At 36.2% G+C, this 23834-nt stretch overlaps 1 protein-coding gene and 2 long non-coding RNA genes across 10 annotated transcripts in view; 2 read left to right on the plus strand and 1 right to left on the minus strand.

Annotated features, from left to right (window-relative positions):
• Positions 1 to 8131, plus strand: part of SNX29 (sorting nexin 29) — a 91291-nt gene extending 83160 nt beyond the window's left edge. For all 7 annotated transcript variants that reach the window (XM_021412136.1, XM_021412133.1, XM_021412138.1 and 4 more), the window contains one exon: positions 2813 to 8131. In XM_021412136.1, coding sequence (XP_021267811.1) covers positions 2813 to 2942 — 130 coding nt within the window. In that variant the 3' untranslated portion in view covers positions 2943 to 8131. The remainder of the gene's footprint in view (positions 1 to 2812) is intronic.
• LOC110405688 lies at positions 13121 to 22251 on the minus strand. 2 transcript variants are annotated; one of them, XR_002443069.1, is made up of 5 exons: positions 21475 to 21564; positions 21109 to 21323; positions 20455 to 20563; positions 14834 to 14913; positions 13121 to 13618 (listed from the first exon to the last, which is right to left on the minus strand). It is a non-coding gene; the product is annotated as an uncharacterized LOC110405688 (long non-coding RNA). The 2 variants fall into 2 exon arrangements; XR_002443070.1 differs by lacking the exon at positions 13121 to 13618 and adding an exon at positions 22202 to 22251 and having other exon boundaries at positions 13640 to 14913; positions 21475 to 21638.
• The window catches only part of LOC110405689, an 82635-nt gene continuing 81108 nt past the window's right edge, over positions 22308 to 23834 (plus strand). Inside the window, exon 1 of the long non-coding RNA XR_002443071.1 lies at positions 22308 to 22396. This is a non-coding gene — a long non-coding RNA (uncharacterized LOC110405689). The remainder of the gene's footprint in view (positions 22397 to 23834) is intronic.

A 23834-nucleotide genomic window follows, 5' to 3' on the forward strand; every position in this document is an offset into this window, starting at 1 on the left:
TAGTTCTTACCTCCTACTTTATTGCGTTGGGTTTTAGGGGATGGTTGTTCATTCTTTTCCCAAATTTAGTAGTTAAACTTGCTGCTGTTACTTGAAATTCAGCGTTTTAGTTTCAGAGTAAAAAGCTAGAGCTGAAATAAGCAAGTTAGATGGCAAGTTCCTGCATCAGTTTTTGGAGTAGTGTGGAAGAGAAGGGGCTTAAGATATATTTACTAATGCATGACTTTTTTTTTTAAATACTCCAAACCTTTTTTTTTTTTTTACCATACAACCTCTGTTTCCATGTGAGTGTTTCAGGCCAACAACTGCTGAAATTCATTTTAAGCTCTTGTTTGTCTTTGTATGTTAGATGCATCAAGATCTAATTCCTTGGTTATAAACTGCTTTCTTTAAATCTACATGACATAATGGCATAATGATTTGTCTTAGAATTTCTATTGTGATGATAAAAAATTGCTTATACACTTAAGACAAATCAGCTATAATTTTCTATTTGATAAATCTTGTTTGGAAGTATCATTTAAGTTAGCAGAATTACTTGCAGTTTTGTTTTTTATTTTACACACATCAGTGTTCATCCTAAGAAAATATTTCTACCTCAACTATTCCTATCAAGACAGACTGGTATAACTGAATATCTCATCCTTTTAGAGCAATTCATTTTGCACTTTTTCACTTTTCATTTTAATGGTATTTTTTTCTCTAGAAGGGCAAAGTGACTTCCCATTGGGCTGGCATTAATGCAATTTTGTGGACATGCCAGCAGGAGGAGCTTGAGCATTAAAATGTTCTTTCAGAAAAGTACACCAAGTTAAAATTGCACATAACACTGTGCTTTCTTCTGCAACGTAAACTACCACAGCCATAAAGCAGCTTCCGGTGGCCTGACAAAAAAAACCCTAAAGCACTGTCAGCAGTGTCCATCCTATTGGTAAACTAACCTAATTTAGTTTGAGAAAAGCCTAACAAGACAAAATATATATGTATTCAATTGTATACTTGATATTTAAAAGCTGCTACATTTACATGTTACGAAAGATATATATTTAACAAAAAACACCAACCCTCTGAAACCACTACTACCCTATGATGTTTTACAAACACAAGAGAATAAACGCTGCGTGGCAGTATTTTTATAGTATAAAAACAGTGAAGAATGATATTCATGTACTAGAAGAATGTTAATGAGCACAGCTGAGATTGAATTCACATGATCAAAGTTCTCTATAGCAAATCAAATAGCAGTGTTGAGTTTCAAAATACTGTATCACAGGACCATGGGGTTGGAAGTCCTGTTATCCTTGGCAACCAAAAATTAGTAACATATGCTAAATTAATTTTTAGAGTTTTGATTTTATTGAAAAGAAAATATAGAATTAAAGATCTAGCTTGTTAGTCTTGTTATTAAAGAAGAGGAGGATGTATGTCGTGGTTACTTCATGCTTTTTTTTATGTAAATGACTTCCTAGTTGCCTAGGAAGACTCAGTATTCTGAACATGGTGAATTTTAACTCAGAAAAATCATCTAACTTGCTATTTCAACTATTACTTTAGGCTTTTCTGCAAGGAAAGTTAGACAAGTAAAATACACTGCCATTACAAATCCTCTTTTTTTTTCCTGTTAATGTTATCATCTAAATTGGACACATCTTTTCCTGTACTTAATTATATTGTTATTATTACTAAAGTAAATAACAGCAAATGTGTGCACTGTGGCTCCACATCTAATGGCTACCAATGATACAGCTACTCTATTTCGTGGACATATTCCACTTCCTGCAAGTGAATTTTCCACCCAATCCCAGGCATTGTTAATGTCCTTTGCCTTGCTAAGGTCTCTCCCAAGAGGATGTTCAAAGTGCTTGAGTGGAGCCTGCACATCCCTGTGGCTTTTTCAGGGTTCTCTGAACTATGAGGACAGTCACTGCAGGAAAAGAGAACACAGGGTAATTTTTTTTAAAAGATCTGTATTTATTTAATATGGCAAGAACTGCAGAAGAGTAGCTCCTTCTTTATGGACTTGTAAACTCATTCTGAAGATAGGTAATTTAATTTTTATTTTAAAAAAATTATGAAAGTAAACTTGACTTTGTATGCTATATAATTTTACAGCCTAGCTGAGTTACAAAATGCAAAATTTTTATATTAATCTGTATGTAAGCAGCATATTTAAAAAACATTTGAAGTCCTCTAAGAGAATGGCAAAATACAATGCTATCCCTTTATACTGTAGTTTTCCGAGGATTCTATAGCCTCTGAATATCACCTAGGTAAGCTTGAATTTTATGTTACTGCTTGTTGTTGAACTTAATGTACTTCTCAGAGTCTTTTCAAAAAGGCTCATTCATGTAAGACTGTAGTCTGTTGTGGGTCAGAAGAGACTGGAGAATTCCCAACAGGGATGTATTGCTAATGTACTTCATCACATAACGATACATCCATCCACAATTACAGGATTGTTAAGTAGAGTATCATCCAAGCTTATGTCTATTGTGTTTGTACTTCTATCACTTCAAAATGCTTATTCCACCATTTACAAACTGCAACTCAGTGTTTTATCTTGCAATTTGCAATCTTCCATAAAGTATTGGAAGTTCTACCTGTTCTCATTACTGAAAGAGCCCATTTGTAAATTGAAGTTGAGACACCTGTAGAAAGAACACAGATCTATGTAGCTGAAGATGTGTGCTATACTTCTCAGTCATGTGCTAGGCACTCATAACATCTGCTTTTTTCATGTTTAGAATTATGACAGAGTAATTTGTGTATAACTTACAAAAACTAGTTACCTCTGCCTTTATTTTCTTCCTAGTGATATTCCACCTTCTGGAGAAGCAGTAAGCAAAAGCAGTTGCTTGAGAGCGACTACACGTTTCCCAAAACTGTCTCGTAGCCATCAAAGAGAGCCACGAAGCCTGGAACCTCAAAGCGGTGATCTTTGACCCTTTTTCTAATTCTGAATACTAGCACTATGTACTTTAAGTTCCTCTGTGAATCCTTCGTAGCTTGTATTTATAATTTGAGCTCCTGAAGAGAATACAGCTGCATCAAGTTAAATCCTGAAAAGACAGTCATTACTAAGGGTCATATCCTGACTAAGTACTTTGGAAGTCAATAATCACTTTCTCAAAAAGAATATGAGGGCTCTTCACTAGGGCTCACCAAAGTTCTAAGCATTTTCTTTGTTTTGTGAAGCTTCATTGCACATATTCTCCTTTGTTTTGTTCAAACAAATTCCTTGTTTCTGTTGTCTTCCTTTGCACATGTTCAATTTTCTGGTTCAGACGTGAGTATTATGTCATGACAGTTTTCCTTAAAGGAACAGCTATGATTATCACTACTTAGTATGTCAGAAAAAATGTGCTTAAAACAACCTCACTAATTTATAATCTTTTGTAAATAGGAAGACTGTTTTTTTGTAAATTATTATTGTGAACCTATGATAAAGGTTTTTTAAAAACTTGATGATGTAGATGATAAGGGAAAAATGGTACAGGTGGAAAAACAGCTTTTCTATGTTACTAGTGAGGCATTTTCAATAGCTTTCACTTGTGGCAAGTAATTCTTTCAAATCAGAGAATGTCATAATTTTGTAGTGATATTTCAGTCTTGATGTAAGGCTGGTGCAATATTATTAATTTCTGCAAACCACCACAAAATCAGCATGGTACAAAATAGTATTTTCAGTCTTGGGTTATATTTTGTTTATTAACTCGTCGCTGTTGCTACAGAACAGTCCCTCATCATTAACTGTGAGTTTGGAATTAATACTCTTCATTTGTAAAACACTTCACATGGTGATAATTAAGAATTACCTGTAATGAAAGTGCCTGTTACCAATCATCTGTCACTGAACAGTAATCTGCAATGGTAATACTGTAAGAGTAACTTTAAAAAAAAAAAAAAATTATTACAAGTGATGGAATTTCTGACATGGATTAACTGGAACCTAGCTCAGTATCCATTAGTTGTTCTGCTGTAGGCAGTCAATTGTATGTTAGCTATCTCCTTTTCTTCATTAAGTAGTGTACATCCAGAATTTCTGTCAGTCGTATTCTGGTTTTCCTTTGTGCAAGAACATCTTTATTCTCTGAAGTTGTTGGGTTTTTTAATAATATTTATTTAAATTTGTGTATCTTTTCATTTTAGTATCTGTTAGATTTCAGCATCTACTGATGCGAGAATAAAATTTAATGTTACCCTGCAGAAAAAAAAAAATCATGTTGATGATTAATAACAGACTCTTTACCTCAATGCTTTATCAGACTTCTGGCAACCTAGAATTTTTGCTCTGCAAACCTGTGACTGTTTTGCATTCTTTAGTCAGTTATGGTTCCAGTCATTTTCAATGGCACTTCTTGAGTAGGAATTCATTACAAATAACGAGTAGTGTCTGTGGGCTGGATCAAAATACAAAATCTGAAAGTGCAGCTTGGGACTACTCTTTTTTAATTAAAAGATGAATTACTGTTGGTGTTTCGTGTAACTGAAATATGTACTGAAAAAGGAAGAAAAGTGAGTAGCAAGTCAGTTAAAACCTCTCCAAACTCTTCAGTTTGATACACTGCTGGCAGGGTAAGGTTTGCCTTCATTGGAAGGAAAAGCAGCTGTAATGATGGTCCCACTTTGAAACAATTCTAAATTGACTTTTCAGAAAACAGAGACTTGGTTAGTAGAAATATGAAACATGTCCATTAATAATGAATTGCAAGTATATCTGAAAGAAACCATGGTGTAGAATCCTTTTTGATGTATCTGTTTGTCATTTGAAGCTGTTTTTGTTTTCAGGAAATAATTCACAAATTAAAGGACTTTTTATTCAGAACATTGCAAATGGCAAGAAATCTCATTTTGCACAATCCAAATTTAATTTTTTTCTAGTTGCTAAGGAATAATTTTTCTTGTCTCTACATTTGGCTCTTAAAATTATTTCATTCCTGATTGTCCTAGTTCTTTTAATTTTTAATGTATGAATGTATATTACAAAAAAATTCTAAACTTGTTTACTGTGTACAATTTGTTCTTTATTAACTTCACCTGAATTATATCTGCTGCTAAGATTACAGTCTCCAAACAGTGTTTGTGATACAAGATAGTGTAGTGGGTGCATTACTAATCCATTTAAATACTCTTCTGTGGCTTATCTAAAATCTCAGAAGATAATTTAATTAAGCCTTTTGAAAAAAGTCAGATTTCCACCTCACTTGGTTACTTCTGAAAGCTGATACTTGCATGACTGCAAAGAGATACCTGGGAACATGAATGCCCAAATTTTTAGCACCTCAGAAAATTCTGAAATGCTCTGTCTTTCATAGAATTATACATCTCTATCATAAGTCCCAATTTTGTTTATTCATCAAAATCAGGATTGACTGTTGATGAAGGATGAGCAGCTAGCATTAAGAATTCCAATATATTGTTCGTATAAAATAGCTGCAACTGTAGCAAAGATTCTGTCAATTGGGTGATCGTACCAGTTTCTCTTGTGTCACCCAATTCTGTGCATGTATCTGCCATTTCTGTACCATGTAGTTATCGTTTTTTACAAGTCTCATATATTTTCATATTAGCTGAGTGCTCTTAAATCCTTAGAACTGGTCTGTGACTGCTGCACAGTGAGTTTATGGGTTCAACCAGGTCTTTCTGGCTGCTCTGAACATCTCTGCGAACACATAATACAGGACTCAGGCCAGTCTGATCCCAGCAGTTGTTCCTGCAAGCCTTAGGCTACAGCATGGTGTTCAGAAATTTGCAGGATCATTTCCATTTCATTCCTATTTTATCTTTAGGCATATTAGGTTAGTTGGGCTGCTCACTTGCAACCTTATGTGTCTATTCAAAATAAATTGTGAAAATAAATGGCATTGCTTTTTAATTTTAATGCTGCTCTCCTGTCACACACAAAAGGAACAATTTTCTAAGAAAAACAGGGCAGACAAGACTTTAATCTTTTGCGGATGTGATTGTCTATCAGTATTAATCCCTTAAATATTGACTGTGTTTTTTTCGGAATCTCATTTTTTTAGAGAGTCTGTCGTTCATTGTAGAGAATGCAGTATATTGGCCTTGCTTTTTTCATTAAATCAAGTTTTTCAATAATAAAAATAAATTTCCAAGGTTGAAATGAGGCAGGATATTGGCATAGTTATAAAGTATTACATTGATACATCCATTAAGTCACATACTCTTTGGAAGATCAGTAATCTCAAAGCCAGTTACTTTTTGTTGGAATATATTGTTGATGTGGTAGTTGAAATCAAATTATACTATCTTATAGAATCTACTTCAAGTCATAAACCATCATGAGTGAATTAATACAAGTAGAGAAAGGGCATAATGATATTAAAGATAATTGGCTCAAAATTGTGACCTATTGCTAAGGTGTATGTTTTTGTTACAAAATGTTTTATTTCATAGAGCAATGTCTATATTGGCATCTAACGCCAATGTCTATGTTGGCATGGTAGCTCTCAAATTAACTAATGAGAACCTACTAACAAATGTTAGAGTTGAGGACTCAGAGCAGCAAGCTAATAATAAATAAGACTCAGTGAGCCCCAAGTGAACTAATGATATTGTTCATCAGGACATATTAATGATTTCAGAAGATGATATTTTGTTAATAGAATCAGTTATTAATACTTTCAGATATGGATGTCTCTTTGCTTCAAAGCAAACAAGGATCACAGTTCTGCTGTAAGTTTCATGCCATTTCAGAGGTTCAACCCACACTCCAGAACATCCCCAATGTCAAAAGATTTTTCATCCAATGTCTTGTAATTCTGAGGAGAGAGAATCTATACCTGTGGATAGAAATACAGTTATCTGCTTATAATTCCCAAGAGAAATCTGTGGAGCAGTTTCTTTTTTTTTTTTTTTTAAAAAAAAAAATTTTAAACCAAACTATACTCTATATCCCCTTGCAAATTTTGTGTGCTCTTTCCACCTGGAACTCCTGTTAATATGAAAATAAATATGTGTAACATCAGAACGTATTACTGTTTCCAAGGAGGAAATTAATACTTCTGTATTGGAGCTTATGTTACTTTTGGGAAAGTAGTTACTCAGCTCAAGAAATAAAGGTTTTTTTCTCCTTTTCTGTGTGTTAGGATATTTCAGTCAACACATTGTATCACTACCTTGAATATTAATTTGATGAATATTTAGCCCTTTCAGTATTTTATTAGTATTATGTATTGAAAGAATCATTTTAATGTATGAAATTACATATATGAATTATATAAATATCAGTCAACTTGCTTTCTATTTCACATATTGAATGGAAGATAAAAACTTGCTCCAACATTGTACATTTCATTTATTTCTTACATATCTCTTACTCTGTACTAACTGTACTTTTATTGTCCAATTCAGTTGTTCGTAAAATCTCTTTTTAAAAATTAGTAAGAGGATACTTCTAATTAATGATAATGGCATACTTTTTATTTAATAATTGCATGAAGAAAAATACTAGAAAACACCACTGAAATGCTTAGAGATGAATGAATTTTACAAATTGCTGCAAATACCAGGACTTTAAAATATATATATATATCTTTGTTCCATTAAAGAAATATACTGCACTCCCATGTAGGAGGAATCAGTTTGCTTAACAAGATTTTAAAGCTGATGTCTGTTCTCATTACAGAAGTTACTGTAGCAGTTGTTCTCTTGAGCAGAGTGTTAACAATTTAGGACACTAAAATTACAGAAATGCAAATTTGATTGAACATACAATTCTGAAAGGCTGCATTTTCTTTTTTCCTGGAACCTGAGATAAATAAATATCTTGTATACCAGACCAAACCTGCTGGAAAGTGAATAAGCTGGATTTCCCTTTTGATTTGGAGGAGAAATCTTTGCGTTCCTGTTAAACTGTAAAAAGGATTGTATTAATTCTAAAGCATATATATGTACAGCATTCACTTGAGTATTAATACAATGTAATATTATTTTAACTTGTTATGCTAATGTTTACATTAGAGAATTTTTAAGAAAATGTGTATATATAATTTTCTAAATATTTTGTTGTATTTTTTTTAATATCCTGTGGTAATTTGGTTGTAATTTGGTTGAAATATACTACTTTATCAAGATGAAAATAAAAAAATAACGTCTTTCCACATTTGAAGCAGAGCAAGCTTATGTTTTATTTGGTCTTTTCAGCTCTTTTGTAAACACTTCTATGATTTGTTCATTTTTTTCTGAGTTTCTAAAATTATGTACATAGACATCAGACTTTAATTTGTTAAACGCTCTTATGTCACGGTATAAGTAGTATTTATTGACAGAAATCTGGAATATTTCACCTGATAATAACATATTATATGTATAACTCAGTCAAAAAGGAAGGAAATGTCACACAAGGTTTTGTCTTGTGTGTTGATATTACAAAAGATCTTCACTGATGTTACATAGGATCTGTGGTGAATTAGATGGCATACATATAGTTTCAGTAGAACTGGTGTTTGAGTACAGATCAGGAGACTGTAGTCTCTACCGTCTTCATGTCTGTTATGCCAGTTTGCTCTGGAATTTAGACTGACTTTAATCTCCCTCTCCTTTCAATGACTTTCTTAAAAAGAAAGAACTACAAAGCTGTTTCAGATCTGACTAATAACCTGCAGTGCACATGCAAGCTGATAACCCCTGCAAGAGTGACAATTTTTATGAATTTTATGTTCATAAAAAAAGAAAAAGTTCTAAGGATAGCTTTTTTTTTTTCCCCTCCTTGCTTCACATTCATTGCTGAAGCAGAGCGGGAGGTGCCTGTAGATGTCCCTGTTAATTGCAGGGGAGTTGGACTAGATGACCTTTAAATGTCTCTTCTAACTCAAATGATTCTGATTCTCTTCCCCTGCTCTTTGTTTTACTGAGATATGATGCATTTGGCAATTCAGAATGACATTTTCATACCCACTCATAACCAGATGCTTCCATATCACATGAAAACAAGCTGCTGGATTTGGGTGCTTCACTGTAAAGGATAGCTTTAAACTGAAGTTGTGGTGTACATTTAATCAATTTCCACCTAACAAACAAAGCTGTAATTTTAAAAAAAAACCATAGTGTTAGTCAATTCATGTACTCACAGAATAGTTTGCTGATTAATTCAATTAAAAAATTTCATAACACGGTTGCTATACAGACATTTAATCAGTTGAACTGCTCAAAAAAAAAAAGACAAAACTCAGTAGTGATGTTTTGGTATCCACATCTTTTAAAATCTATGGTAGTCAAGGTATTGTTGTAAGAGCCAGATAAATAGTGCTTCAGCTGACTGTCACTAATATATTTTTTAAATAAAAATATTTTTGTCATTCTGTTTATTCCTGGTGCTGTTGTGCACACACATTCTGTACACAATAAATGTTTGTTTTTCTCAATGCCTGAGTTCCAAGTCATCAACTTTACATGAGATTAGCTTCTTTATAATAGTTCCAACTTGCATCTACCAGAGCTGTCAAATACACAGGCTTTCATTGGAAATTACTGTTATGGTAAGGTTTCACTTTCATATTATATAGCCTTTGGTGAAAAATATTTACTGGTTGGGATAACTTAACAAGAAAAAAGTTAACCACAGTAATACTAATTTGTATTTATAAGTGTATATATATATACATATATATATACATATATAAAATCTTCCTTTTTATTCCATTGATTGCCTACTTTTTCCAAGAGCTAGTTCATCCATGAATTAAGTCTTTAGCGTGTGTGTGAAGTTCAGTGACAGTTTCAACATTTCAGTTTCTAGTAGGAAACTAATTTATGAATATTAAGGTTCCCAATCTTATGGGTTGTGAGAAAATGAATTTTCAATAGTGGAGACTGCCCACAGGCCTTCCAAAAGGGGGAATGTAGTCTTATGGAAAAGTAGGAAATAAAATATCATTTAATATAATTAAGTAACACTCCAGCTACGAGTTAGAGTAAACAACACTTCATACAGTTTCATCAGAAATATGTATCTTATCACCATTGAGGTACTCAAGCAAGTCTATTTCTTGATTATAAGACTACATACTGTTGTGATTTATGATTTTTGTTATTGATATTCCACATAATCGCATCCTGTAGCGCACTGGGAGTCTCAGAAGAGAAGGAATGTACTGCAGCTCCTGGAAAACTTTGCTGTGCTGTTTCTGTTTTCCAGTTGGTAGGAAAGGTAAAACTGACTGGAAGTCACGAGACTAGCTCTCCTTGCTCCCTGCTGGATCAGTTTTCAGAAACTCTCTCTTTTTTTTGATTTATTAGCTTCAATCCCAATTAACTTGTATTTCTGTTGTTATAATTAGTAAATCAATGTTCCTCCTCAGATCATTGCTGCTGTTTTTTTTCTTTCCCTCTTCTCTTTCCACTTTTTGGGCTGGTGGGCCTGCTGTCCCCCGTCACGGACACAATTCTAGAGATAACTGTGGCACATAAAAAAATCTGTAGGTACTTGTACCATAGTCTTCAAACAGCTGAACTATTTGAAGGAGTGTTTTTCAGAGGTAAACATTAGATACATGTGAATCCTATGCAGCATACAATTTAGCTATTCACTCAGATTTATCTTGAAGCAGCTCAAATTCTCAGTAGGCTTTTGAAGGACACAGTTCTTTGTGCATCCAGTGCTACATGTAGCTTCAAGCAGTTGATAAGATGTGAGGAGTTTTGCAGTGATACTTTAATTTCAAACAATATATTAGAGATGATTAGCAGTTACGGAAGCCATCTGGTTGATATTTTTTAAGAGTGAAAAAAAAGTACAAATTGGCAAATGATGCATCAATACCTCTCTGTAATTTGACTGTATCAGAAAGCAGAATAATTGGATATCAGAAAAAAAAGGAAAACAAAAGAAAGCACACTTACTGATGCGTCATGAAGCAAAAGAAAAAGGAATCAGGAATTCAGTGTATGAACATATTAAAAAAACAAAACAGTACTACAGTACTACATCAAACTACCACCATATGTTCCATGATGAGATACAACAAAGCAAATAATGTATCTTTTAGGCATTCTGCCAAGCCATAGGACCCTTTGGATATGTCAATAATTAACAAATAACATCTGTTGTCAACTGCTGTACTTATTCAGCATGGGCTAAGTTTTCCTCTGCGTGACAGAGGTAGAATATGATACTCTGTTTTTCCTTAGTAATTGAAAATTTCTTTGACCACATCACTTCATACAAAACCCCTGCTGATAAGTAATTAATGAAAAATCTGGACATGCAGAAACAGCAAAATATAGCTACATCAGCAGTACATTGCTGACTAAGTGTTTTCACTTGTCTTTAACTATTTTCAGTCAGATGTTTTTCCTGGCTCCTTAATGCTTTAAGGTATACACAGTTGGCACTGTCAGTGTAGGTGAGCAGTCACTTCAGCTATGCAGAGAGAGTAATAATAACCCAGTATGTCATTTTAAGGTGCAGAACATATAATGTACACAGTTTGCAGAAAACAGGAAAGCAAAAAATATGTTAAGTCAGATTTAGAGCTGAGTCTATGTCAACATACTGCCTGGCTTGGAAGAGAAACTCCAGTACAATGCACCTTGAGAACCACTACTAGTATGAGGTAAATTGAAAAAGGGTAATTTAAGACCCTGAGTATGTTTTTAACAGAATCAAGCCTCTGAGCTTCTCTCAGTTGCATTAGTGGAAGTCAGCAGAAGTTGATCTATTTATCCTCCCTGTTTCTGCATCCATTCTGAGAACATCACAAAAGACACCTTCACTTCATACTCACTTCCACGTCAGGCGCCATTCTGTCAGACTGCCCCTCTGCTGCCATCTGTCACACAGCAACAAAAGGTAATGAAATAATGGTGGGAAGATTTAGCCTCTACTGCCATCCCACCAATAGCTGCCTCTGATGACATAATAAAATTTGGGGCATTACTTTTGGAGCAGCCCTTGAATGTTGCTTCTCTTTACCTTTCAGTTTAGTTAAGAAACACAGTCAAATACCTCACTTGAACCATGATCAAGGGTAAGCTTGCAGAGAATTCTCATTTCAAGCCTGTCTTTACCCACTGACTTCTCTGATACCATTTGACCAACAGAGACTCCTTCTTGAGTCTCAGATAAATAAACTGTAAATATCATTCTCTCCTATTGCTTGTTAGCTTATGAGGGAGTTGCATCTGGTCTTCTGCTGCCTTGGCTCTAAGAAGGGTGCTGAAGAGCTGCAATTGTCACTGAAGCCCACAGAGATGCATTTTTGGTTGCTAAATAGGGGCACATAAAATATGGAAAATATTGACTGATCTGACAATGTAATTCTATTTAAGAAACAGAAAATGTGCTGGATAATATATGCAGACACCTCTGTCATGAAGCCTCATGTGGTTTCACACTCAATTATGTGTGACCACCTTTGGTTACCATAGCAATTCTCTCTTAATTAGAAACTCACCCTCTGCTCATGGTCTGTTTGTGCTAAAGCATGAAATTCTGCTGCACAGATAGAGTTTTTGTTTATTTATATACTGACAGTGACTTTGGCAAATCTACTACTCTGTTTATTTGAGTCAAACATTGATTTCACTTTTAAAGTTCTTCAGCATGTCCTTGACCCACTTTTGGTCTGTGTATAATGAAGAGAGAGGGCAGTGGTGTTGGAGGCATTAGTAACTGAAACATCTATGTGATCAGTAGGGAGGAGGCAGTTGTCTCACACCCATTTGTGAAACTGTTCTGCTCCTCTGTGGTGTTCAGAGACAAACTCTTTGTGAAACCTTCAACTTGCATTCAGGTGTGAGCTGTCTTTGAAATGATCTCAAAAGGAAGACATCTCTGCCCATATAGAAGTATTTTATAATTTATGAAGTGTCTTCTTGAACAACTGCTACATGTATTAAGGCCTGCTTCCCTAGCTGAGCAGGACTTGCTGATGTGAAGTAGAGAATATTTGTTCTCTCCCTTTGCTTCTGCATGCTTTTGCTTATTTTAATTAAATTTCTCTTTATCTCAAAGTATGAGGCTTTTTCCACCATATTTTCTCCCCTTGCTTTTTTTAGGTGGGGGAGTAAGAGAGCGTCATAGCGTAGCTTAGCTGTCTATCAATGTGAAACTACCACAGGGAGATGAGAACAAGTTCCCTGTAAAGTTGAAGACAATTCTGAAAGTTGGGCACCAGATCAGTGCTTGGGATACAAACTTAAAAAAAAAGATTTTGGTGCTAGGCACTCTCTTGTCATTTTGGTGAGAACAGACTGACAGTTCTTGGAGTCCGGTTCAAGAACTCTGGAACTGCAGATCTCTATAGTTTAAGTGTAGAACCTCAAAATACAAATACCTCTCTCTATCATAAAACAAAATCCCCAAATAACATGCAAGAACACAGATAATTTATTTTGAGAGAACAAGACCAGAACAGAACACAATTCAGAAATGTACTCAGACAGCACGTTGATAAGGCCCGTGTAAGAACATGGTTAAAAGAACAGAATAGAAAAGTAAAGAAGAAAACAGAATGGATTTTTGAATTATGAGGTCCAGAGAGGTTGCTTTTGAACTTTCAATCCACTTCTTCCAATTACTTTAAATACTCAAGGAGTCCAATTCTTTAATCCGGAGTTCTTGGGCTGTAAGAAGTTCAGGATTGCCCTTTGGAAACTTGACATAAGATATGAGACAATTGAGAGAAAAAATATGAAATTTTCAGCTGAAAATGAAAGATTACTATGTCTGTTATCTTTCCTTCAGAGCACACAATGCCAGAGGCTATCTTTAGTATTTATGTAAACTCATCAGCTAGGTTCAAGGACAATGCAATGTGGAGCAATTATCATTTACTATATGCTACAAAGCTCATGCAAATGCTAATACAATGTCTTACTGTTATCTATAATGTTAATATCATACTGGGGTAACAGTAGCAAGAGCAATTGTATCTTTTACCATGCAGTATGCTGCACTTTGTCTCTAGATTCTTGTTTAATATACAAAAATCCCTCAACTTTTTAATTTAATGCTTCTCCTCACAGAGGCTTAAATCTGAGACCGAAACTAAAATACAGGATTCTGAACTGCCACATTAAGTTGGGACCAGATTTTGGATTATGAATAATTGCCTTATTGCACGTGTTGCTAAACAGGAATGTAATGTTCTATTTAGATGGACATGAGCTGGAATGTGAATGAATTTTAAACATTTAAACAAGGGAAGAGAAGAATGAAAGATAAAAAGGGAGCATGTCTGATGTTTCTGTGGTTTTTTTGTTTTTTTGTTTTTTTGTTTTTTTTAGGCTGTCTTCACTGTATAGACTCCTACAATTGCCACAGAGAAATTTTTCACTGAGAGAGCTAAAAAGCTGTGCAGTACTTTTTACTAGAACTGTCATCAGAGACAGTTTGAAAAATCCTTAATTGTGACATTCAGAAATAGAGAAATAACAACGTCTCACAGAGAAGTCTTACACATGAGAATCATCTGGCTGTGCAAGGGCTGACCACATACAGATCTAGTTCTAAAGCAATATTAAGTCATACTGTAGAAATATGTTCCTAAAGCTGAAGCTTTTCTTTGAGATACATTATTTTTAAATTACTTAGAGTGTAGAGATCATCAATAAAATATCAAATAAGTTATCTGCTCAAGATGAGAAGTAACTAATACATAAATAGTAATACTAAGGCTGTAGTTTCATAATATTTAGTTCAAGATAAGCTAGTGTGGAAAGTGTTTTTTTTTTTTTTAAATAACAGTTAATAATCTATCTTTCCTTTGGTTTGTAAAACCTTTGCCTACTTGTGTTTTAACAGTTCATTGTTGCATAAGTGTTCCCCGTGGTCTATGAAAATTGAGTTCACTCTGATGTTAAATTGTACCTTGTCAGAGCAGAGATGTGACCCACTATGAATGCCTGGTAGGACTCCACTTGTTTTCCTGCTTTGTAAATCCTTTGGCTCTGTGTACATGTTTGCATAGGAAGAGGAGAGTAGATGTGAGGGAAAGGTCAGGGATGCTGCAAAGTCTGTGAGGCTTTCTTTTTAGTTCACTGGGATTTAGATGCCTCCTTAATGCAGATATGTAAACACATTCTACAGTGAACATTGTTTATTGTAATCAAAGTATAAACTAGAAAATTTTGTCCCAGAATAAAAGAGGAGTCAGTGATATAATCAAGTGTCCCTACATGGCCCGTACAATAGTAAGATTTAAGTTTGATCTCTAAAGCAGTATAGCTCAGGGACATCCTGTCACAGCTATCTTGCCTTCAGTGCTGAGGATAAATAGTACATTTTCCCTCTGAATCAAATCTGCCACCAATTGCCTCATGTAGAAATGCAAGACGTGAATTCTGTGGATTCCTTCATTCTTGTCTTTCTCTTGAAGAGGAATTGAGTTAGAAGCTCCTTGAGAATACATTTTGACATGTGTAACGTCTCTCATATGTCTTACCTGTCTTTATTAGAACATGGATGATGGAACTGTTTCACAGTTTCCTATAAACTTTCATGATGGGAATAAAGGTGGGAGGCAAGTCTTTTTTAATGACTTTTTTTTATATCCGTTTGTGCTTTTTACAAAAAGAAAATCTCTCTATTCTGAACAATGGACTATAGTTTTAAAACTTGAGGACTCCTCAGCTTCTACTGATTGCTGGAATGACTCTCCCTCTTTCCTTTGCCTCCATCGTAACATACTATTTACAAGGCATATCCTATGTGAAAGACATCAGATTAAACTATAAAGATTTTTTTGACCCAAGATTTTCTTCTTCTTTTATGCTGCAGAACAGAGTCTCTTCCAACATGCTTTAATATGACCACAAATATCTCAGCTGGCAATAACATTATCTACTCAGAAATTCTGACTGCCATTACTCATTCAGAATTGTATCTTTGGATTACACTGATAACAATAAGAGCATTTAGTATTTATGGCAGTCTTTGTATTGCACTGAAGTAAATCTAAATTATGAAGCTTTGCCAGTGCAAGGAGATAAGCTTTGTGACTGTGCATCTTTTGTTAGATTTTAGTGAAGTAAATGGTGTTGAGTTTAACATTATAACAAATGGACAATCCTTTGAATAGTTTGTTATTATGTTCTATTAGCTTTAAACAATGGATAAACAATGATCATTTTCCCATTAAATGTGGGTTAGCTGAAACTGTAATGGAGTATATATTATTTTAACATTAATGCTGCCATAGATTAGCTGTAGATAATACTGAGAGACTTTGTGAAGGATATCCTGTACATGGATTTACTTTTTTTTGTGGCTCATTCTGATAAGAAGTACCATCCACGAGTTCATCATATCTCTCCGCTCTGGAGGCCACTCCCTCCAAAAAAAGCCAGAGTAGTTTTGTCTAAATCATAGCCCAAGGTGTCTGGCCACTGTGACTCTTGTTCTCTGAGCTCAGTCTGTCTCATCCCTGTTATTATGCTTTGGCCTATCGGTTAGAGCTTTATGAAGATTTCAATTTAAAAAATAAATAATATTTTAGAGCCTGTAATTAATTACTTCTGTTTCGTATTCAAAAGGTTTCAGAGAATCATAGAATGGTTTTGGTTGGCAGGGACTTTAAGATCATCTAGTTCCAATCCCCCTGCTGTAGGCAGGGCCACCTCCCTCTAGACCAGGCTGCTCACAGCCCCATCCAGCCTGGCCTTCAATGCTTCCAGGGAGGGGGCATCCACAGCCTCGCTGGGCAACCTGTTCCAGTGTCTCGCCACTCTCACAGTAAATAATTTCTTCCTAACATGTGGTCTAAATCTACCCTCTTCCAGTTTAAAACCACTTCCCCTATTCCTGTTGCTACCTGCCCTTATAAAAAGTCCCTCCCCAGCTTTCCTGTAGACCCCTTTCAGGTACTGGAAAGCTTCTATAAGGTCTCCTCGGAGCCTTCTCTTCTCCAGGCTGAAGAGCCCCAGCCCTCTCAGCCTGTCCTCATGGCAGAGGTGCTCCAGACCTCTGATCATCTTCATGGCCCTCCTCAGGACCTAGTCCAAAAGCTCCATGTCCTTCTTGTATTGGGGGCTGCAGAACTGGATGGGGTCTCACAAGAGCAGAGTAAAAGGGCAGAATCACCTCCCTCGTCCTGCTGGGTCACACTTCTCTTGATGCAGCCCAGGATACGGTTGGCCTTATGGGCTGCAAGTGCACATTGCCAGCTCATACTGAATATTTCAGCTATCAACACCCCCAAATCCTTCTCCTCAGGGCTGCTCTCAAGCCATTCCCTGCTCAGCTTGTATCTGTGCTTGAGATTACCCTGACCCAGCTGCAGAACCTTGCACTTGGCCTTTCTAGTTTCCCAGAATCAAAATTTATTTTCATGTTTGCATGTTTTTTTCAGGGGTTTCTTTTAAATTTGGCAATGGATCATTTTGGAACTGGAAACTGTCTGATGCTTTTCATGCTTTGGTATCTGGTTTGAGCTTTCCTTACTCATATTTTTCTCCTTTTCAGACTTGCATAACACACAGATTGGAAAGCAAGTTATTTGGTCCGCTCACTGACGGTGAATCAGTGCGTACTTGCTGTCTAGCTATTTGAAAGTTATCTCAAGTATACCTGTTCTGTAGGGAAACTGAGGGCTTTTATTATCATATCCATTGAGAGGAAGGCTGGTATCAAGCTTACAATGATGTGCTATCTTTTTGTACTAACTCAAAAAATTAAAATGTGCTTATTTGTGGACACTATGAGGTACTGTCACAGGCTGTGGTTGCACAAAGGCAGCTAGGGAGGCATTGTTTTGGATGGAACAGGGAAAGGATATCGGATAGATAAGTTATGGAACAGATCACATATAGACCAAATTTAATAAAAAGAGGTTGTTCACACCTTCCTCTTTAAGAATACATTCATTATGAACTTGTATGCCAATTTATCTTCTCTTATTCTAGAGGAAACAGCAAATTTTCATGGATAGAGAGAGGGAATAGCCTAATTTTGACCTACTGAAAACTGAGATACTTAAGAGTAAGCTTGAACTTTCCAGGAATATTTAATTGGAATGGCAAGTGGGGAAGCCATAGTTGTTTCTCATGTGATTTTCTCATTTGTAGATCAGAGGCCTCATAAGGGAGGATTAGTTGAAGGGTAGAAATAAAAGCAAACATCATTACGAGTCCCTTCCCTGAAGTATAAAAGTCCTGCAGGCCCTGTAGGTCTTTTTCCTTCCACTATTTTACTAGCATTTTTAGGTATTACTAATGGTAGTTCAGATTTATCTTCATTCTTATGGAAGCAAACATTTTATAAACGTGTAAACTTTATATCTTTCACTTTTTTTTTTTTTTTTTTTTTGTAATGGACTTCTGCCTTAGAAAGACACATTCAGGCTTCAAATGAAAACTGTGCAAACACTTCTTCCTTCAATAGGAGTTGGTGAAAAGGATTTCCAAGGCATTTCCAAGCATTTTAAGGAATCAAATCATGTTCCAAGTCTAAGCACACCTCACTTCTTTAAGTGGTCAAACACTGCACGGCATGGCAATAGAAAAGAACAGCATAAAAAAGTAATTCAGGGCAAAAGGTTGTTCATTCAGCAGTCATGCCATTTGAGCACAGAAGCCACTGAAATAAATTAAAGCAATTTACAGAGGTACATAAAAGACTAGTATGAGATTCCTATTTGTAAAGTGGTGCAATGTACTGCGGAGGATTTTTAGCATGAAGGAAAGGCATTAGAAGCAATTCTGAAACATATAAAGCTGACTGTGTACAATGCTCCCCTCAAAAGAGCCACTTGAGAAAACAAGGCAACTGCAAGTGGTATTGTGAAAAATACGTATATATATTAAAGCAGCATACAAATGGAAAGCCTGTTGAGTACTTAGTTCAATATTTACAAAAGGGCTCATGATCTAGAATTATTTTCAACTAGTAGAACTATATTTCATTGTCTCCCATTATTCTTGAAGAAGTGATCTTTTTAAGATACGCTAAATGCTTCAAAAAAAAATCTTATTCAAGTAGTGAATTCAGATATTATTCAGATTTTGAGTTGTACTTTAAAACCTTTATACATTTCCTGAAGCAAAATGGGCTTTCCTTCAGTGTAAGAAATAGATTTCTTTCCCAAGAACTATATTTATAAAAATAGAAAATAAAAAAATAAATCAGGAAGTTCTACTCACATTTCATGCATTTTTGTATTCTCCAGGTTGTCTTATAAACATATTTAACACAGTAGTAGGTACTGACTGAGATTTCTAAAAATGAGCTCAGTTGTTTATTTCTTATTGTATTGGTGAAAACCACACATAATGGTTTCTGCCTGAGATTCTTGTATTTTCATACACACAAAATGGCATTTTTTGCTTTTCATATTAAGTGAAGTAGTCTACTTAATCTTGAGACACGTTTTCAGCAACTATAACAGATGCTTTCAACATAAGCATAAATTCTGTAAGATTCAAAAACTTCACAAAAATGTTGAAGGAATGCTATAAAATACTAGAAAAAGTATGCCTCTTTTTAAAAAAGCTTTTGATATATTGTGAAATGTGAATCAAATATGCATTGTCCTGTATGTAAGATTTTGTGCCATATTAGGATGTCTCTCTTCATGCCAGTGAAGATTTGTTCTATAATTAATTTTTTGTAAAGTAAAATTCTGTCTTTTAAAAATATTTTAATACAGTAAGTGCTTGGAGAGACAACATCATGTAATTTTTGTGTGCAAAGATATGGAGATTCCATATTTGCTTGCCAGATCTTAGTTCCCCTTGAGCTCCTAATTTTGTAGCCCATTAAGGCTACAAGGTTCTTAAGGTTGTGGGCTTTTTTTTTTTTCTTTTTTTTTTCCCCCCCTATGGAGGAAAGCACTTAAACGCAACCTGAACTTTAAGTTTGTGTTTTCATATTTTCATCTTTTTTCCATGCATGTTCCTCTTCTAAGTTTTAGAATCATTTCAGTTTGGGATTATCTGTGTGCTGAAGTAATGTGTCTATTTCAAGATGGTAATAGAGGAGCTCACAATGTTCACTTAGAACCACGCTGATGTGGTTCTACCCCTCCTTCCCTCATACTTTACTTTGCTTTAACACTGAGTAAAATTTGGCCTCAGGTGCAACTTACTCATCTACACAAAGACCAAGGCAAGGGAAGACAGGTTGTAGACATTATGGTCTCTGTAGTAGCCACAGTAAAGAGCAACATCTTTGCCATTTATATTTGAGTTATACATTAGTCACAAACCCAGAACACACCATCAAGTAACAGAAAAAGATCCCTAGTAGTGCTCAGGACAACAGGGGCACATTTGAATTATGGCTGGCCTGCATAAAAATAGAGAAAAACAAAACTAGTAGAATTCAATCAGTCTGTTGTATAAATCAAAGTTGCCTTGAGAAAACTAGAATAACTTCCACATTAGGGAGCTGAAACTATAATTTAGCAAAGTTAATATTGATGTAATCCTGTCATCTTTTATAAAATGCTGAAATTAACATTGTTTGAGAAAATAAACAGTTAATCAATATCATACCTGTGAAAATTAGTACTACTCCCACAAGTAAGATCAGCCAAAGGTAGCACATAAATCTTAATCAGGGAACACAGAAAGCAAGAACTCTGGGGGAACCTGGAGTGGTTGCCTAGGAAACAATAACAACAACAACAAAAATCTATGAATGCTGCTGTTAACAAGCAGTCAAGGTTCACACAGGCAGTACAACTTTGCAAAGGGAAGATTCTGAGAATTTGAGTCTCTACTGAGAATTCCCAATTAGCAAACTTTTTGAAACACTGCATAATTACTAACAGGTGTGATTCAACAAGCAGCAAAAACTGCAGCACTCTAGATAAACTGAGCCAGTCATCACACCTTGCACACAAATTTTGCATTTTTATGAGTGGCTGATTTTGTTACGCCATCTTTCACATCCACCAGTAAATAAATGCCAATGAGAGTCTCACACTGATGTATTTATTGTAGGTATTAAATCTATGCCCAGTACATATAAGACGATATTGGGAGCCAGGTAGTCATGTTTCCCTGTTGAAACAGGTGGATGTGATGAGGTACTAATAAAACATGATCAAAATATGTAATTTTTTATTTTTAAAAAAATGTAAATAATGCACATCTTAGCTTTCTGCAGAACAGTTAAGAATTTCAGAGAACAGTGACACATCATACCTTTTTATCTCAGATGTCCTTGGGTCTTGTTTTAATCAATGAATGGTTTTGCTTGTCAAAGGCAAATTGAAAGCTCATGAACAAAAATTGAATTTGGAATTTATCTAACCAGCCTTGATATCTGCAGTGTCCCAGGGTCAGCACTGAAGGATGAACTTAACAAATTACCAGGTCAAAGTAGCAGAAAGCATGGTGTTTGTTTTTTTCTCTCCAAGCTGTAGGAGGACAGTATTATAGAAATTTGATAAACTGAAATCATTATTGACATCTTTCCTATAATCTTTGGCAGTTCGGTACTTGGGATAAAGAGTATCTGTACCTCAAAAGAATCTTTAGATTTTGACACTGTAGTCAACAAACAGGTACCTGTGTAACATTACAGCTGCAGCAAGTGGTCTCTCTGAACAGCAGGCACATGTGTTAGCTTGGCAGTGCAGGAGGAAAGGCCACTACGATAAGGAACAATCAGCCATGCCAGCCTCCTGGGCACATTTTCTGTCATCCTCCTGAGTTTCCACTCCTCTTAGAACCTGTCAACTCATTGAGATGGACATTCAGCAAAACTGAGATCTGAACAAAGCAGCAGCTACACAGATATACTACAGCTAGATCAAAAACACAAGGCTACAATTTTCATAGTTCTCACCAGCAGTTGTGCTGGATGAGCCCTGAGGCCTTGCTGCCCAGAGACAGTTGGCTTTGGATGCATGAAGCCGGGACTGCACAGGTGGGTGAGCTCCTCCCAGCCCAGGCTCTGCGGGCATCCCAGCCCTCCATCAGGTGTCTCAAGGAGGCTCACTGCCATTCACCCACTGTCTTTTCCAGACAAAATCAAAGTTTTAGGCTTTGTTGATAAGGTTTCCTCCCTGCACAAAGCAGCTGCCTCCTTCTTTGCAGCGGAGGGATTCTCCTCAGGAAGGTTACCTCTGCTCCCTGCTGCCATGCTGGCTGCGGATCAGAGTTTCTGCAGAACTTTATCTTCACTACTCTAAAACCTTTTCATGCTTTCCTCCCATGTGGTGCCTTTCCTCTCACAACCTTCTCTAAATTAAAACTACAGTGTTTTGTTTTTTTTTTTCCCTTCACGGTTTACCGGCTCTACTCTGCAGCAAATACCGCCATTTTCTGCACCTGACTGCCCCCGTGTGGCCGCTTATAGGAGCACCTGGCGCGCGGGCGGGAGGCACCGCGCGGGGGAGAGCGCGAGGCGGGAGCGCGAGGCGGGAGCAGGCCGCGACGGGAGAGGCTGGAGATCGTGGGCTGCTGTGTCTGAGCGCTTCCAGTGAAGGTAATGAGAGCTGCTTCTGAGGCTCCCTCCTCAGATGTTGTGGCGGCACCTATGTTTCTCTCAGAAGTGGCCTGGTATTGCCTCGGGGGTGCTTGATTTCCTGTCACAAGTGTTTCTAATGCAAGCGTTGACTGTGTGTGGCTCAGTCACCCAGGGGTGTCACTGGGGGTTTCTAGAACTGTCTGTTCTTCTAGAAGGTTCCTCAGTAATGCCTTCATCTGGCATGGACAGTGTCTTCCTTCCACCAACTTCTGCTCTGTAGGACATTGATAGCGATATTAAACCAACAACAACAAGGAAAAAAAGAAAAAAAAACATGAGTTTTCAGACCCAACACTTGTGTTACTGTGGAGTGCACCCCAGATGGGATATAAAGCTATGGACAAATGTGCTGGGGGGCAATGAACTAGTGCTTGTTGTGTGCTATGTCCTGTCCGAGTGTGCTGCCCTGGCCAGGGCAGACAGCTGCTGCTGCTGCTGGTGTCTGGCTGTAGGAAATGGCACCAGATGTTTAATGCCTGTCTGCTCAGTGGGAAATGCCACCAAGCTCCTTACTGTTCAGCCCTTTAGGGTGCTTCCATTGTGCTTGCCTTGCTTCTTCTGATCTTCCTTTACAGACTGAGGGAGGAAGTCATGAGATAATAGAGGAACAGGTATCAAAATTTAAATAGTTTTTGCTAGTATTCATTCAATTTACACCACGTGCCACTGAGAGGAGTAAAAAAATACACCAAAAGTCCAAAATATGATAGCGCTGCTTTATCTGAGACCTACTCTTAGAACATACTGATCAGACATCTGAAATCCTGTTGCTTTGAACACAAGCACTAGCAAATTAGAAAGTTTTGGATGCAATCTCCGGTTTTAAACGTATTAGAGCAGCAAAGCTATCCTTTGTATGTAAGTCATGGAGAGCACACTGCTTTCACTGTTAATGTCATCAGCTCATTTGCAAAGGCTTTGTTTCGTTTTACAAAGTCCATAGCAAAATAATTGAATTAACGTCATTAGTTTTGAAGACTGACAGTGACTACTCATTTCTAAATATGCATTGCTGCTACTGATAGGGACACTCAGCAAGCTTGGAAACCATCTAAACCTCTTGCCTTTTCAAAATTATTATCTATGCATCACAGAAAGACTGGGTGCTTTTTTGCCTCTGAGTTCTTTCTTGGTACTGTATTTCAGCAGCACTCACCACTCAAATAAATAAAAATCAAATTTTGTAACTATGTATCTGATGTTTCCAGCCCTCACAAAATACTCAATTTGTGGTGTGGAACAAAATTCAATCATCATTTTTAATACAACTTCAGATAATAGCCCTTCTTAATTCTTAAGCATATTACATGTATGTGCTAGCAGTCTGCCTATCTGATGTGTTTTCATTTGTCGGTATAACACCCATCATCCAGATAAATACAGCTGAACTCTACTT

The sequence above is a fragment of the Numida meleagris genome, chromosome 13 (genome assembly GCF_002078875.1).
Source record: "Numida meleagris isolate 19003 breed g44 Domestic line chromosome 13, NumMel1.0, whole genome shotgun sequence".
Lineage (NCBI taxonomy): Eukaryota > Metazoa > Chordata > Aves > Galliformes > Numididae > Numida > Numida meleagris.